Genomic DNA, 15,701 nt, shown 5'->3' on the forward strand with positions numbered 1-15,701 from the left:
GCTCTTTGCCGTGTTGAGATGAGAGGCCACATAAGGTGCAGACATTGAAGGGGTGAAGAATCTGTAGCACTGGTACGCTGCTGTCCATATTGCATAAAGGCAAAGCTAACATATCCAGTGCTATCTGAATGAATGGTAACATCCTCATCTCCTCCAAGTCCTGATAATGTTCTTGGCTGGATCTGAGATGAGAAGGCTGTATGTTCAGGGCAGCTCCTGAGCCTTGCTTCTGTGGGGTGAATGGGCCGCGATGAGGTGCCTGCTGAGGCCAGCTTGGTCCAGCAACCAATGGAGCAGACCTCTTAAATTACTTAGCTGAACTGAGTGAGCTGTCTCACAGTGGAGCTAGAAGATGACAGATACTAACAAAAGGGAGGATTCCTCCACCCAGCACCAGGGTGATTTTTGTGGATTGACTTAAGGAGGTCAGGGAACGGCACTTCAACTTCTCTGACTTTCTTAAGCATGAGCACCATCATCCTCCAGGCTGATGGCTGGTGAGGGCCAGGCTGATGTTATTTTTCTGATTGGTAGTCAGGGTCTCTATTGTAGTTTTCCATTAAGAATCTGCTTTCCTTTGTGTTATACGGCATTCCCCTGTCGATCTGAATGCTTTGTGTTTCCTCAGTTAAAATCTTATAATGCCTTCATAATGTAAACATGTGAACTGAAGAAAAGTATTGATACATAGAAACATAGAATCATAGAATCCAAGGGCTGGAAAAGACCTGCAAGATCATTTAGTCCAACTGTCAATTGCATGTGCTTCCATACATGGCATTCAGTCAGTTTTATGAGCTAACAGGATGGTTTGAGCACTCATATGTGCTGGAGTTTCCTTTGCAAACCTGATATTGTCTGATGTTGCTGCTTAAATTTTTCCCATTCAGGTCGTTCTTCAAAAATGATTGGGTCTAGACGGAGTTTTATTTCTGGCAGCCAATTGTGAGTCTCTGATGATTTCTTACAATGGGAATCTTGACATTTAGTTGTCAAAAATGGTGAAATATGAATGCAAGATTAGGTGGACTTCTGAGGTTTTGGTTTTAGAGCTTTTTGTTCTGACACAGCATTGGTCTTAAGAAGATAATAGCTGCTAACATTATTTCCTAATAATAATTTTCTACTATGTTGAAATCTTTTGTGCTCCAGACCCCTCACCAGCTTCATAGCCCTTCTCTGAACACGTTCCAGAGCCTCGGTGTCTTTCTTGCAGTGAGGGGCCCAAAACTGAACACAGTACTCGAGGTGCAGCCTCACCAGTGCCGAGTACAGGGGGACAATTACCTGCCTATTCCTGCTAGTAACACTATTTTTGATGCAAGTCGGGTATTTGGTCTTAAGTTTCTAAACTTGATAGCGTTTACTGGTGGGTGGCGTAACTTTTGATTAAGTTCAAGGATAATGCTGTTTGGATGCTTTTGTTGCTTTTGTTTCTGCTGCCAGGTATCATTTGATAGGAATGTGGAACCGCTCACAGTTGTGGCACCTGTCAGTTCTTTTCCGTCAACCTGTGCATGCAGGGATGGTACTGTACCAAGTTCTCACACCCTAATCTCAGAACTAACTCTTATATGATTGTTTTGTCAAAAACTGAATGGAAGCCATTTCTCAATATCATTCTCTTGAATGAACCATCACCTGAGATCATTCAGCTTTCTTAATGAGGTTTTTAAATGGTGATTTCTGTATAATGTTCTGCAAACAGTCGCTCCCCAGGAGCAGTTAGTCACTGAAGGCAGAGCTTGTTTTTACCTTTTCTCTCAGTGACTGTAAAGTATCAAGAAAGCAGCCTTCAGTAGGCAGGAACAGCCCTCCTGTTTTGCGATGTGGATTTAGGTACTTAAAGCATTAAGGTGTAACTTTGTTTTCTTTGCAAAGCCATAATTCATTTGCTTGGATGTACCATAGTAGTTCCTCTAGCAAGTGAGGTACAAACTAGTTCTTCAGTCATCACAGAACTCAGTTTTACAAGCAACCTGCTCGAGGTGAGGTGGAGCCCGTAGAAGGAAATAAGAAATACAGCTGCAGGCAAAGTGCTGTAGAATTTAGTAATTCAGCTGACGGTGTTGTTGGTTTTTTTCGTTATTTTCCATGCTTCTAGGATCATTGTGGATAATCTATTATCCTTTGTTGGCAACAGTGAAATCCATACTTTCCATATTTGCAGTGTAAAATCTAACTGGTATCAATTATTACTTCATCTAATGATGGAAGCATTAATTCACCAGGGAAGAAGATGAGGCATGCCTGAGTATCTGGACTGTGTAGGTAGCTACCCTCCAAAATGCCTGCTTGCTAAGAGATGCAGTTCAGCTTTTGATTTGAAAAGGGATATTTAGCCAAATTGAGCCAAAACTAACATTGTGTAGATTGTTGTTTTGTTTTTGAGGTAGGGGGAACGCAGGCAAACTTTTGTCTTTGCTTAGGGGATATGAGTCCTTGCTTAGTAAGGGGGTTTGTGAAGAGGTAGAGGCAACAGGAGTCCAGAGAGAGTAGTAGTTCTGAGCTTCTTACTTGTCTTGTAGCCAACAGAACCTGGCTCAAGGCTTGATCTGTTGAGAGGTCGCTTTAAAGGGAGTAGGCAGTTGCTGCTGTCCTGCTGGATCTGAATGGAAGCTGAGCAGACCCACGGATACCTTTCTGTGGATTGTCTGCCTTTACAGCCTAAGGTACAACATGAAATGGGATGAACTCATCAACATTCAAAAACGTTAAAAATTGGAATTCTTGCCATCCTCACCTGCCTTCTTCTGGTCCTGTCATCACATATTCCTGTCTGCTTCCTTTTGATTGCATATTCATTCAGTCTTCCTTAAGCTAATTTTAATAGTTCAAATGCAGCAGCCAACAGCAGATGATGTCCTGTTGAACTGATGAGCTCCAGAGGTGATACAAGGGACTAACTGTCATTGCGGTGACGGAATGGGGGAAACAGGACTGAAAGGCTGTGGTGAGACCCACAGAGCATCTTTGCTGCTGTTGGGACTTTTCCCCCAGGCAGTCAAGCACTAGGATTGGCTTGGCAAGGGGACAGGGCTGGGATATTTCAGCTTTGGCATGAAGAGCTGCATCTTACAGAAACCAGTTAGGGATCAGTGGAAGTCAGCATGTAGCCACTCTTGTCTGTGACTTATCCATAATGTTGCACTTTATTGAGCTGCCAGTTCCCATGTGTGGCTGTGGAAGCTGTGGCACGGTCTTCTCTAATAGAGTTTTCAATCTTTGTCTGATTACCTTTTGATTTTGTTCATTTACTCCTTAATCTTGAATGCAGTAGATCCTTGAAAGACTTAATGCTAGGCCACTGTGTTAAAGTGGTTGTACAGAGGAGTTGACTTGAATCTGAAGTACATTTTACCTATTGAGAGACTTGATGGAGGAATTTTAAAGCTGTAAGAGAAAATAGATTTTTGCAATTGCTGTTTAAGGTTACCGAGCACTTCAGCGGTAAGTACTCATAGTGATGTTATTGTGTGAGGGTTTCACTTGCCTCTTACGCTTAGAATTTGTGCACCTGAATAAACTAGAATAGATTTGAAAATAAAGCATGGATTGAATTGGGTTCTCAAACCACAAAGCAATTGAACGTATAGCTTAAAAATCTAGGCGTATCATGAATGCTAAGTGAGCAAAGAACCCCTGAAATGACAAACTGTAGCTGAATGAGCATAGCTTCCTATCTTTTAAAATCACTCTTTGGAGAATGACTTACTTGGACTGTTGAATTGTCTTGCAGGTGGATTCACCAATGAACTTGAGGAACCCACATGATTTGGTAATATTAATGAGACAAGAAACAACAGTTAACTACCTCAAAGAACTGGAGGTAAAGCGTAACATTAACCACTAACATTCCTTAAGATACGGATTTGTTTTTTGTAATGGTGTTAGTGATAGATGTAGACAAGGATCAGAAGTCATTATCAGCTTAACTCCAACAAATGGATAAAGAATTCTTCAGATTTCAGGATTTTTGTGGCTCAGGTTTGTTGAATTGGTTTTCACTGTCCTCAGTTGCATCTACATTTTTGATCATGATTTTGTTGCTGGCTACTGTATTCCGGAACTTTTTAAGGTAGTGTTATCTTAGATTTGTTATAGCAGCTACTGAGAGTGCATCCTGTAGGCAGTGAGAGTACACACACAGTAGGCTGCAAATTTCCCTGCACACCTCTCTGGGCTGGTCAGACTATTTTCACTGCTCTGTCTAGGACATGTGCAAGAGCAGGTCACCACTGTTTTATTTAAAGCCCCTTTATTACAGAGCTTCAGAGTGGCTGCGGTTGGCAGAGACTTCTGGACATCTGGTCCAATTCAGGGCCAACCAAAGCAGGGTGCCCAGGTGGCTTCTGAATGTCTCCAAGGAGGACACTCCACAGCTTCTTGTAGCAACCTGCACTCTGTCACGTGCACGTCACAGAAGTGCTGCCTGATTATTGTTGAAGTGGGTTTTGAAAACACTCTTCTGAAAAGAGCTTCAGTGAGCTTTAAACTGATAACTTTCATGGGGACTAAATCTTAAATGCCTAAAGCTAGTAGCTCTCAGACTTTCTTTTCGACATGCATTCGCTCCTCTTTCTCTTGTGCCAGCTTTCATTTTGTCAGATGAGAGTAAGTAGCTAAGAAGTTAAATGAGCACCTGAGATAACCTCAGGCAAATGGAACAGAGATACAGGAACAACAACAAAAAAAGTGGGACTGCCCCATATGAGACTACGTTCAGCCAGTCTTTCTTATTAAGATATTCTCATCTTCTGGTCATGGGGTATTTTTGCTGTAGATGAAAAAAATACTGTAGGCTGTTTAGGACATGGGTTGCAGATTTGTAAATGACTAATGCACGATTATTCTCTGCTATTCTTTTTGGCCTGTTGCCTCAGTTATTCTTTATGTATTGACTGCTTAAGAGTTCATTTTGTTTGCAGTCTGGTACTAATTTTGTGATGTTTTGAAGTGTAAGAGAAGGGTTCAAATATGACAAAACTCACGTGTTTTTAACTATTCATTTTCTGAATGGGCAACAATGAATTTGAAATGCTGTAAGCTTTCTTTCTAGGTACAGCAGGAAAAATAAAGGCCTGTTTAAATTGTATTGTCTCTCTTGAAAGTACTCATTTTCTATCTAAATAGAACTTTTTACGTATCCTTCAAATTGACTTTGATTTAAGGAAAAAGCTGAATTGTTCACTACTCTACAGTTTGCTTTTGTCAATATGCATATTTCTATTTCTCTGTTTCCTACAGAAACAGTTAGTTGCTCAAAAGATTCATATAGAGGAAAATGAGGACAGAGACACAGGGCTGGAACAAAGGCATAATAAAGAAGACCCGGACTGCATTAAAGCAAAGGTGCCCTTGGGGGACCTAGATCTGTATGATGGCACGTACATCACCTTAGAGAGCAAAGATATCCGGTAATGAGGTGTTTTATATGTTAAGATCTTTACTGAATGGGGGAAAAAAAATAAATCTCTTCCTGCAATTACAAAGAAAAATACTGTCACGTGACTGTTCTTTAGATGACAGTTGTTTTGTTTTATGTTAATATGAAGTCACAATGAAACAACATCTACCGCTAGTTACGAAAGGGAGGTAGTGTCTTCTGTCTCTCTCCAACTCTGTGTTGTTAGCTGTTACCCAAGACTTCTCATTCCCCAGGTTCCCAGTCAGTGTTACTCTGACATGATATGAGCAGATGCAAATTAAACTGAAGTGCATCGTGCAAAAAGGGGTTACGTTTGCTTGAGTGTTGGGGATTTTTTGAGCTAGACGTGCTTCTTGTAGTGGGAACTGTCTCAAATTTGTATGGAAGATCAAGATGTTGAAGCTTGCAGTCAATTTTTTTCCTATGTCTTTAGCCAATAAAGGCTTTGTGGACAGTCTGACATGCCGCTCTGTCTGTATTTTTTCATCAGCGCTGACTGTTTTGATTTTGTACTTCTGGGGTGGTTTTTTTTTTTGGACATGAGGTGGAAAAATATGAATTTTGTCCTCAGATACCTTAATCTGGGCCTGTGACTACCTCTTTGTTCTTGTTTGATTGTGTTTGGTTTGTGGGGGGAGGAAGGGGTGCAGGGCATGTTCAGTTGAGTTTGCATGCGTGGTCATTTGCCTGGCATATAAATCATGAATCATACCACCAACTGTACCAGTGATACACTAGGTTGATAGTGATGGCATTTGGTGACCGTCCAGAAGTGATGCCGTGTGGGGAAGCAGGGTTTTTGTAACAGTGGATGAAATCAGAGTGCTGTATCTGTCCATTGAAACATTGTATCTTTTGAACTGTACGGTATCTTGATCTGGAGTCCACTATGTTATGTTCTGTTCCGTCCTCAGGCCTGAAGACTATATAGATACAAAGTCTCCAGTGCCTCCAGACCTGCAGCAGCCAGATTGTACAAAAGTTCTTGATCTTCCATACAGCATTCATGCTTTTCAGCACTTACGGGTAAGCAAGCAAATGGAAGTGTGTTGTTTTATTTCTTCCTATATCCGGAAGAGAAACAGTAACGTCGTAGGGGCAACTGTGAGTCAAGGCTGAAAGGTAATGCAGTTTTTTGAAGGCTGTCTTGATCTTCTTTATAAACATGATTTTACTGTGATTGAAGTATTTGATTATAGGAGAATGCTTCTGTCAGGTACACATTTGTCTCTTGTTTCTACTGGTCTCATTTTAGAGAATATTCTTAGGATTTTATTTTCGTGACGTTTCATCAGTAAAATGGCAGTTTTTTATGTCTGTGTTTAAATGTTTCTGTCTTGTGGATTGTTTCAGTTGCAAATTAGAGAGTGCTGAGCAGGGTCATTAAGCTATATGGAGATTCAGGGTCAGAAAGTTGTTTGCATGGCTGTCAACATTTCATAATGTACTTGACTGTCTCTTTGATATCTGAATGCCAAGCTCTAACCCAGAGGAGGAGGTAATTGCTCTTTGCTAATACAAAGGTCATCTGCTTTAGAATGATCACGGCTGAAGTGTGATGCAAAAGTTGCTTTGGTCAACAAAGTTGTATGAGCAGCTTTTCTAATGCAGACCTAGCTTTAGCACTCATCTCATTATATTTATTCTATCACTAGTCTCAAAAATAATTTTTCATCTACAAGTATTTTCTTATGAAGAAAACAGGAATGGACGTTTTCTAGTTCTGTCCCTGGATCTGGATGTACCTTTTCTATTCAGAAAACAAGAGAAGAGTTCAATTCTGTAGCATATAACCTGACAAACATGAGTTAAGTGCTTCAGTGGTGACTAGTGACACTGATGGCTACTAAGTTATACAAAGCTATTGGAAGTTAATGTTTGTCCTATAGCATTCATCAAGTAAAGGCTGCTTTTGGAGGAATTGATATTAATGACTGCTTAGGTGTTTCCTTATCAATAGTAGTATATGTTATACATCTGGCAAAGGTGACAGCATCTTGTAAAGACACGGAGATCTTGTTATGAAAAGATGACAGGAATGTGAAGTAGTAAAACTGGAAGTTTTCCTGAAAGTCGTGTTCTTACGCATATTTCTCAGCTATTTAATTTCTCTAAAATTAATCTTTATTTTTTTCCTTTTAGGGTGTTCAGGAAAGAGTTAATCTTTCTGCACCCTTGTTACCTAAAGAAGATCCAATCTTCACATACTTATCACGGAGGCTGGGAAGAAGTATAGAGGAAATAGGTCATCGTATTTATGATGGGCTAATGAAGGTATGAAGCTGTAAACTTATGGTATGTTGAAAAAGAGTACTGGAAAGTGTTCAGAGGATTAGATATGCCTGGTACACGCAGTCACATCCAGTGCTAGCCTTTCACATGTATTCTGGTTTTATGTTTCAGTTACAAAAGATAGAGTAAAAGCATTTTCTGCAAGGTAAGCAGAGGCAGGATAAAGCAATTAGCAAAGCCAGTAAACATATACTGTCATCTTTAATAACTCTTACTTTTGTGGCCTACAGAGAGGCCACATTCATTGCTCTGTTAAGATACAGGAGCTTTTAAATAAAAATGCAGGTACACTTAAAGATCACATATGCTTTTTTTAAAATGCCTTTGTGCAAGACACAGGAACTCTGTTTCAGCTTGGAGTGTCGCTGCTGTTGCATAAAATTCTATCACTGCTTGTTTCATTTTGAATTTTCACCAGTGCAAAGTGCAGGAGTTGTGTTTCTTTCACAGATCCATGTGCCAATTCAGTCTTCCTGAACGTTCACAGGCATTGCCAAGTGCCAAATTTCCAGAGGAAGAGGAAAACTTAAAGCAGATTAATGCTCAGTTTTCCATCCCTTAGTAATTAAAGTCATGAATGACCTTTTAGTTCATCTTAGTTGATAGTACAGTTCTTGTGTTTCTCTTTACTGCAGAACTCTTCTTCCTGGGTACTTTATAATATGGCTTCATTTTACTGGCGAATAAAGAACGAACCGTACCAAGTAGTAGAATGTGCCATGCGTGCCCTTCATTTCTCTTCAAGGTGAGAATTGCTGGTGAAGATATTTCTTGTCAGATTGCTTTACTAGTTATCCTTATTAAGAATTGAAGAAATAAACACTGTTACTTAGTCATATATATGATTTAGATACATGATTTTTCTTCAGAATCCACATTTAGTATATAACTGAAGAATGTGTGTCCTTGTGCACAGTCCTTACCTAGTCTGACCTTTTAATGGCTTTTTTCTTATTTTTTTTTCCTTTCTTGTTTAATTAGGCAAAACAAAGACATTGCACTGGTAAACTTGGCAAATATTCTGCACCGAGCTCACTTCTCTGCGGATGCTGCTATTGTGGTCCACGCAGCTCTGGATTACAGTGACTTCTTTACCAGCTATTACACCTTGGGAAATATATATGCAGTAAATATTATCTTTTCAACACCTATAGAAAAACATAGTCTTTCTGGCTTGATTTATAATGATTTAGTCTTTTACAATGCTTTTTTTGTTACACATATTACATGCTTAATGTTTATGTTTCCATTTAAATATTCTCATCCAGAAGTCTTGTCTTTGCCAAATGTTTATATTTGTACTTAAATTTAAGGGAAATTTTCATACAACCTCAGTGTAACAGTTAAAGTGACTTTAATTTCTGCAGACAGGCGAGTCGTGACTGCAGATTACATTTTGAGTTGAGGACTTATTTAAAAATGGAGGAAGTTCATTAAATGTTACACAGTAATAGCTTATTCTTTCTTTGTCTCTCCATCATTCTTCAGATGCTCGGGGAGTACAACCACTCGGTCCTGTGTTATGATCATGCTCTACAGGCCAAGCCAGGGTTTGAGCAAGCTGTGAAAAGGAAGCATGCTGTACTATGTCAGCAAAAATTAGAGCAAAAACTGGAAGCTCAGCATAGGTAACTAAAGCACCACAGTAGCAGATATGCATACAGTCTCAATTTATTGTTCTGATGAAGCAATTCTTTATATTTCCAATAGAATAACAGTGATTTACTTTGTGAATTTCTTAGTCTGCATGATAAAATTATTACTTTAAGTAACCCTGAACAAGGCTGAAAATATACAATATTATGGGAAAAGTTGTTATTAAAAAAAAAACATTCAAAGTGAATCTTTTCTACTGTCTAATTTTCAAGATCACTTCAGCGAACCTTAAATGAATTGAAGGAATATCAGAAGCAGCATGACCATTACCTTAGGCAGCAAGACGTTTTAGACAAATACAAGCTCATCCAGGAGGAACAAATCCTGAGGAACATAATTCATGAGACCCAAATGGCGAAAGAAGCTCAATTAGGTACCGCTTTTCAGAGTTCATGCTTATTTATAGCAATGAAGAATTACATGTTTTCAGATTGATCTCATAGAATCTTTCATGTTGCAAGGGAACTTTAAAGACCATCTAGTCCAACTCCTCTGCAATGAGCCGTGACACCTAGATTAGGGTGCTCGGAGTGCTCTCTGGGCAGCCTGCTTTAGTGCCTCACCACCCTTATTATGAAAAACTTCTGTCTGATCTGAATCTCTGCCCTCTTTTAGTTTGAAACAATTTCCCCTTGTCCTATCACAACAGCTCTACTAAAGAATACGTCCCCTCCTTTTTTTATAGCTCCCTAAATATTAATGTCAAGATGTAACTTCTTTGGATATGATGGTGGCCTGAGTTGTTGTTGTTCTGTTTTGCTTATTAAAACCAGTGATTATGGCGTGTTCTCAAAATAGGTGTTTTGTGAGTCTTTACAAGATGGAATTCCTGATGAGTGGATTTAAAAAATAAAAAGTTATGTGGGAGGAAGTGGAGTTTTTTTTTACTTCACACTTCTTATCTCCTCAATAACCTCGCTTTGATTGTAGAATAACATGTTTTGTGCTATGCAGGGAATCATCAGATTTGTAGACTGAGCAACCAGCAGCACAGCTTGCACTGCCAGTGGGACCAGCCTGTTCGCTATCACCGTGGAGACATTTTTGAGAACGTGGAATATGTTCAGGTTTGTCTGTGAACTGATACCGCTGTTCTAAGTTGCATCCTGTTTTCCCCACTAGGAAAATAGCGGAGGTTTTGGTTTATGGAGTTTCTGGGTTTTTTGAGGCTCATCAGAGGAGGACGTACCATTGGGGATTTTGAATTATAGTGAGAAGTGGCCTAGTCCCCTTTTTAGAGTTTGAAGTATTTAATGCTTGTTTACTTTGCTAGTAGTGCAAGCTGAGATCGATAGTAGGTTTTAGAAATGTCAAGCTCTTATTAAGTAAGGCTTTGTTTTACTTAATAAAAAAAATAAAATAAAATAGTTATTTACGTTTAATTTTAATATTTTTTTCTAAAGTCTTCTTTTTTCTGGGAGATAAGAGCCACTTCTGTAGTCTCCTTTGCATTTTTAACCTGTATAGAACAGCTAGCTGCTTTTTGTAGGAAGGACAAAGATCACTCACTTCTGAGGAGTTACAGCTTTCTCTCATTTAAATGAGGCATTCTCATTCAGGCATGCTAGCAGGAGTCTAATGTTTAACTTTCCTTCAAAGAGGACAGGAAAGAGACAAAGATTCCTAAGGATTTGATTTTCTTTTTGAGTGTATGTGTGGGATATGGAATGAGAACTACTCCTTAATGGAAACAATATTCCAATAGGTAGCTCAGAATTGTGTTTTATTTCATGGCCTTAAAGTGGTTTGTAATTTCTTTTGTTTATTATGCTATTGTGCGACTCAAACAATGTAACATTTGCCCACTCCTTCCAGTTTAATGTTTTGTCCCTACCAGAAGGAGCAAAGATCTCCAATGCACAGTTAACAAATGCAAGAGCAGAGCTCCTTTGCCCTAAAATCAGGTGTTAGCCTGACTTAACAAGAATTGGCTATTTGTGTATCTTCAGCTAGAGAGATCACCAAGAAAATCTGATACAGGAATACTGGGGAGCTTTGGAAACAGGGTGTGTTCTAACACTGAAATCCCAGAACAAAATCCAACCCATTGATGTGTTAGAGCTACACGTAAAGGTTGTTGTCTAATTTGTTTTGTAATGTGAAATGTATTGTGGAGTTTCCTGTTATCTGGTTTTAGAAAACAGGATTATTTATTTTTAATTGTTGTTTTCTTCTTGGGTGTTTTTCCTGTTTGGGTTATCAAGATAGGTTTTGGAAGCCATAAGACTTAGTAACACCAACTTGAACTATCGAGATACGTGGTGTAGATATGCTTATTTTGTTTATGATCTGCTAGAAATGTTTACTTGATATCTTCTAGCACTTTTTGCTTATTTGGAGTTGTATTTTCATTGTTGACTTTTTTACAGCGTATTTTTCTGTGGTGTGAGTGGAGCAAGTTTAAATTTCTATTGTTTTTTAACGCTACCCAAATTTCAGCTCATTAATAAAGTTTAACTTCATAATTAGTGGGTCGGACATTCCACCACTAATACGTCATCTCTCTTCTGTATGGAATTCTGTTTTGTTTCTAGTTTGGTGAAGACTCTTCAACTTCAAGTATGACATCTCTGAATTTTGATCTTCATACAAACCAAAGTGGCCACAGCCAATCCTTGCAGTCTTCCCCAGTTGCTCGTTCCGTCGTTTCGGTGTGGAGCGTAGAGTCCAATAGAGTGAGTGAATGGAATAGGTTTTGCTCTTTTGCTCCTTCAAAGAGGAGTTACAAAAGCATACATCTTGTCTTTGTTTGTGCTTAGCACTTCTTTAACATGCTGAACATCTCTAGTGTCTGTGGACCAGTTTCTAGTCATTTGAAGCATGGGCAGGGTTGTTCTCAGCTGCTCTAGAAGAAGTCTGCTGCAAGTAAAGCAGTGCAGCTAGAAAACTGAGCTGCTGTTCTGGAAAAACTTGGAAAATAATAGTTTCAAAAGTGTCTGCTCTTTTGTTCCTCCAGGTTATTCCTTGTGTTCTTATTAACTTCTTCACTGAAATATTGAAAATGTTGAGAAAATAATTTTAAAAATTCCTTTTCCTCTTAGGACAAACAGCATCTTCTTTGGCCTCAGCGGTCAGAGTGTGTCAAGTCTTTCCCCAAAATTCCTGATCCAGAAGAGCTGCCAACTTATTTTCTGCCCCCAGAAAACAGGGGATTCAGGCAAGTGTTAATTTTATTTTTAAATATTTCTAATTTAGTTTCATACTTAGAATTTTTGGCACTTAATGTTTTAATGAGCATTTTCTTTCTGGATAGGGTGGATGCAACTCATGTTCAACAGCACAAGTGCATTCAGATCTCTTTCTTTGGCCATCCCAGTGAAGGAGATTTTCCTTTACTGTTGTTATTTCTATAACTGTAACAGACCCAATTTCATGGTGATTGTTCGTTGATTTTTTTAGTACAAAGTGAATACAAGAAGCATCTACAATATTACTAAAAGAATGAGGATTTAAATCCAGGTATGAACGTGGATTATTCTTTTGGGACAGAGGTAGAAAAACAGCTTAGTTGTGGAATAGACAACAGTGCTTAATATTAAATAGGGTAAAATAAAAATGTCTGTGCTGCAATAGCTACTTTCATAGGTCATGATAATGTTATACTATTCTATTCACTTAGCACTGCAGTAGTAGTAGGGAAGCTACTGATTCATCTTGGTTCTCCTTATTGCTAGAGTCCAGTCAATCCTAAATATCCCAAGAGAAGCTGTTGGGCATGAAGACACCCAGGTACCAGACTGTTCTTCCATTACTGATGCTCGTAACAACGAATCTCTCTACGTACTCGTCAAAGAACTAGATGGTAATCTTGATTTGAAAATGAAGATGCCAGATGATCAAGCAAGACAAGTAAGAGAAACATCTCTCTGAGTCTCATCTGTTTTTAAGTTTTTCCTCTTTTTTGCCTTAGAAGTCTTGTTCAGGATATCAACCATTTCTGATATTTAAAAGATGACTTGCTTGCTTTCCTTCTTTCTTATTTTTTTTGGAAATGTGGAAGCAAATGCTTTCTAATAGTGCTGAAGGAAGGGAGATCATGTCACTCAGCATAAGACTGTTGTCTGACCTCTCTTAAATGCTGACCAAAAGCACACAAAACAAGGAAGTTAATTCATTTAAAGTTACTACTTTACTTTGAAACTTCTAAGAGTTACTTGGTGTGATTCATCTTCTTGGGATTTCCAGTATCACTTGTATTCTTCCTAATAGGTAACATTAAGGTGAGATTACTCCATATTGTTTTTTGTAGGTTGGCTGTTTATGTGATATGAATATCTAATGATTGATTTAGAAAATACTTAGTAAACGAAAAGGAATACTTAGGGAAGTGAGACTTAAATGATGAACTTAGCTATACCTTGTAAAATTTCACTTGTAAAAATAAAATCCTGCTGTCCAGATCTTGCATTCTCGAATCGACAATCAAGCTATTACACAGGAGAAGATGGAAGCATTTCTTGATCACGCCATGAAGAAGGTAAGTCAAAATTTGTAGCACAAGATAAACGAGGAATTCTTATTTGAAGCTTCTTTCTATACTTGTAAAACAGTCAGATTTGTTTTAGAAGTAAAGATTTGCTGTGCCTGTAAGTGAGATGAAAATAGCTTGAAAATTCAGGTTTGTAAGAGAAGTCCAAACGTATGGAGAAGCAGCTGTTTCCTTTAGCTCAGTGTATACCACATAGCCCTGGGTTACTTGTTCCTTTTGTGACTGCAGGATATTGAGCATCAATGTATTAGTTAATCCTGACAGACATTTGTTTAGATGAACAAAACAGCTTGCACTTACTCCCTTTTCCACCTCTCCCAGCATGTCTGCCTTTTACTCTTCCTCCTCCTCACTAGTTCCCCAACCCCATACTCCAAAGGCAAACAACCCACTGTCAGTTTTCTGTCAGGATAATTAGCACTCTGGGGCAGAGAATGTACATCTGTGTAACACCCTGCAGAATGCCACCTCCATCTTGCTTGGGGCCTTTGAGACTCATCACTATTCAGTTGACAGGAAGCATTGAGATAGAGGTTGGCTCTTTATGACATGTCAAGCTGATCTCTCTCCAAGTAACTATCTTCTATAAATTGTGTCAAGGCATTGTATGTATGCACTGTTTTGAGTCTAAAATCAGTAGCAGTTACTATGTGCATCTGTCTTACCTGGAAGAAGAAAAATTAGCAGTAGGAGTTGATTTCTGTTATTACAGTGTTCAGAACAATACTATGTATGTCTGAAGTGTAACTGTTGCAGTGCATTGATACTTTGTTTCTAACTGTAGTACTTAGTTGCCTTCATGCTGAAAGTCTGAACTTGATGATTTTTATGCTGCTGCAGGAGCAATACTATGCCATGCCTATTCTGTTAATGATGAACTTTCTAGTGAAGGAGAGCAACAGCTGGCATCTTTGTACTGAGAAAGACAAAATGCTAGTAATTTTGCTCGGGATTAAGTCAGAGGACATTAAGACCTGTGTTTGGAAAGTAGTTCAGCGAGGAGTTTGATGTGAATAACATGCGAGTAATGTTATACATGTGCATTGCAAAACGGAGGCGTTAGGTAATCTTACAATTACAGATTATTATATAAGGTACTCACGAGAAAAGGCAGTGCATCCTTTTGATATCTTCCTGTGCATCTTGAATCATAGGAAAAGCCCTTCTGTGTGAGGTGTCTGTAAAACCTGGAATATCTTTCTGTCAGTTAACTTTTTCAACACACATAACTGGGTAGTGCTGAAAATATTGAAAGATCTGAAATGGAACTTTTGATGTTTCTAAAGCAATTCTGTCTGTTCTGTCTGAAAGAAGTTGGTTTGTTTAGCTGTGCATACTTGTCAGGATTTTAAAATTATCCTGTTTCTCCTCTAGGATGAGTGTTTGTTTCCTCTGCCATAGGTCAAAGAGGAGGAGGAATTCAAAGTGTATTTGATGCTTTCTCTGTTATTACACATGCCTTCACTTGTCACTTGCTATCTTTAGGCAGCATCTTATGCATGTCATGTTGACATCTATTCGTAAAACTGGCAGAGATAACTAAATTGAAGAAAAAACAACTCTGAAACCTTAAATGAAAGATCTTGATTTAGGATATAGGACCTGGTAGCACATCTAACTAGTGATTGGAAAGTGCTTGACCTTCAAATTGGTAACATCTTTTCACAGACCCATGTTGATGTAGTTTTAAGACTCCAAAGTGGCTCACAGATGTTCTTCCTTAAGCAAACTAACCCTTATCAGTTGTGTGTTTTGAGGGATTTTGTGTTTACGTTCTAAGTTGGTCATACAAGTAAATGGTGTGAGAAGCAGGTCCTGCTAAATTACAGTGCAGAC

The 15,701-nt window shown here is 38.7% G+C and overlaps 1 protein-coding gene across 1 annotated transcript in view; it reads left to right on the forward strand.

Moving 5' to 3' along the window:
• TTC17 (tetratricopeptide repeat domain 17) overlaps positions 1-15,701 on the forward strand; it is a 46,065-nt gene that overhangs the window by 6,980 nt on the left and 23,384 nt on the right. The window contains 13 exon segments of the mRNA XM_072338758.1: positions 3,740-3,829; positions 5,248-5,417; positions 6,343-6,454; positions 7,571-7,702; positions 8,356-8,465; positions 8,702-8,846; positions 9,209-9,348; positions 9,589-9,749; positions 10,331-10,443; positions 11,911-12,051; positions 12,418-12,533; positions 13,051-13,225; positions 13,776-13,853. Of these exon segments, the coding sequence (XP_072194859.1) occupies positions 3,740-3,829; positions 5,248-5,417; positions 6,343-6,454; positions 7,571-7,702; positions 8,356-8,465; positions 8,702-8,846; positions 9,209-9,348; positions 9,589-9,749; positions 10,331-10,443; positions 11,911-12,051; positions 12,418-12,533; positions 13,051-13,225; positions 13,776-13,853 (1,683 nt within the window).

Source organism: Excalfactoria chinensis, chromosome 5, assembly GCF_039878825.1.
Source record: "Excalfactoria chinensis isolate bCotChi1 chromosome 5, bCotChi1.hap2, whole genome shotgun sequence".
Lineage (NCBI taxonomy): Eukaryota > Metazoa > Chordata > Aves > Galliformes > Phasianidae > Excalfactoria > Excalfactoria chinensis.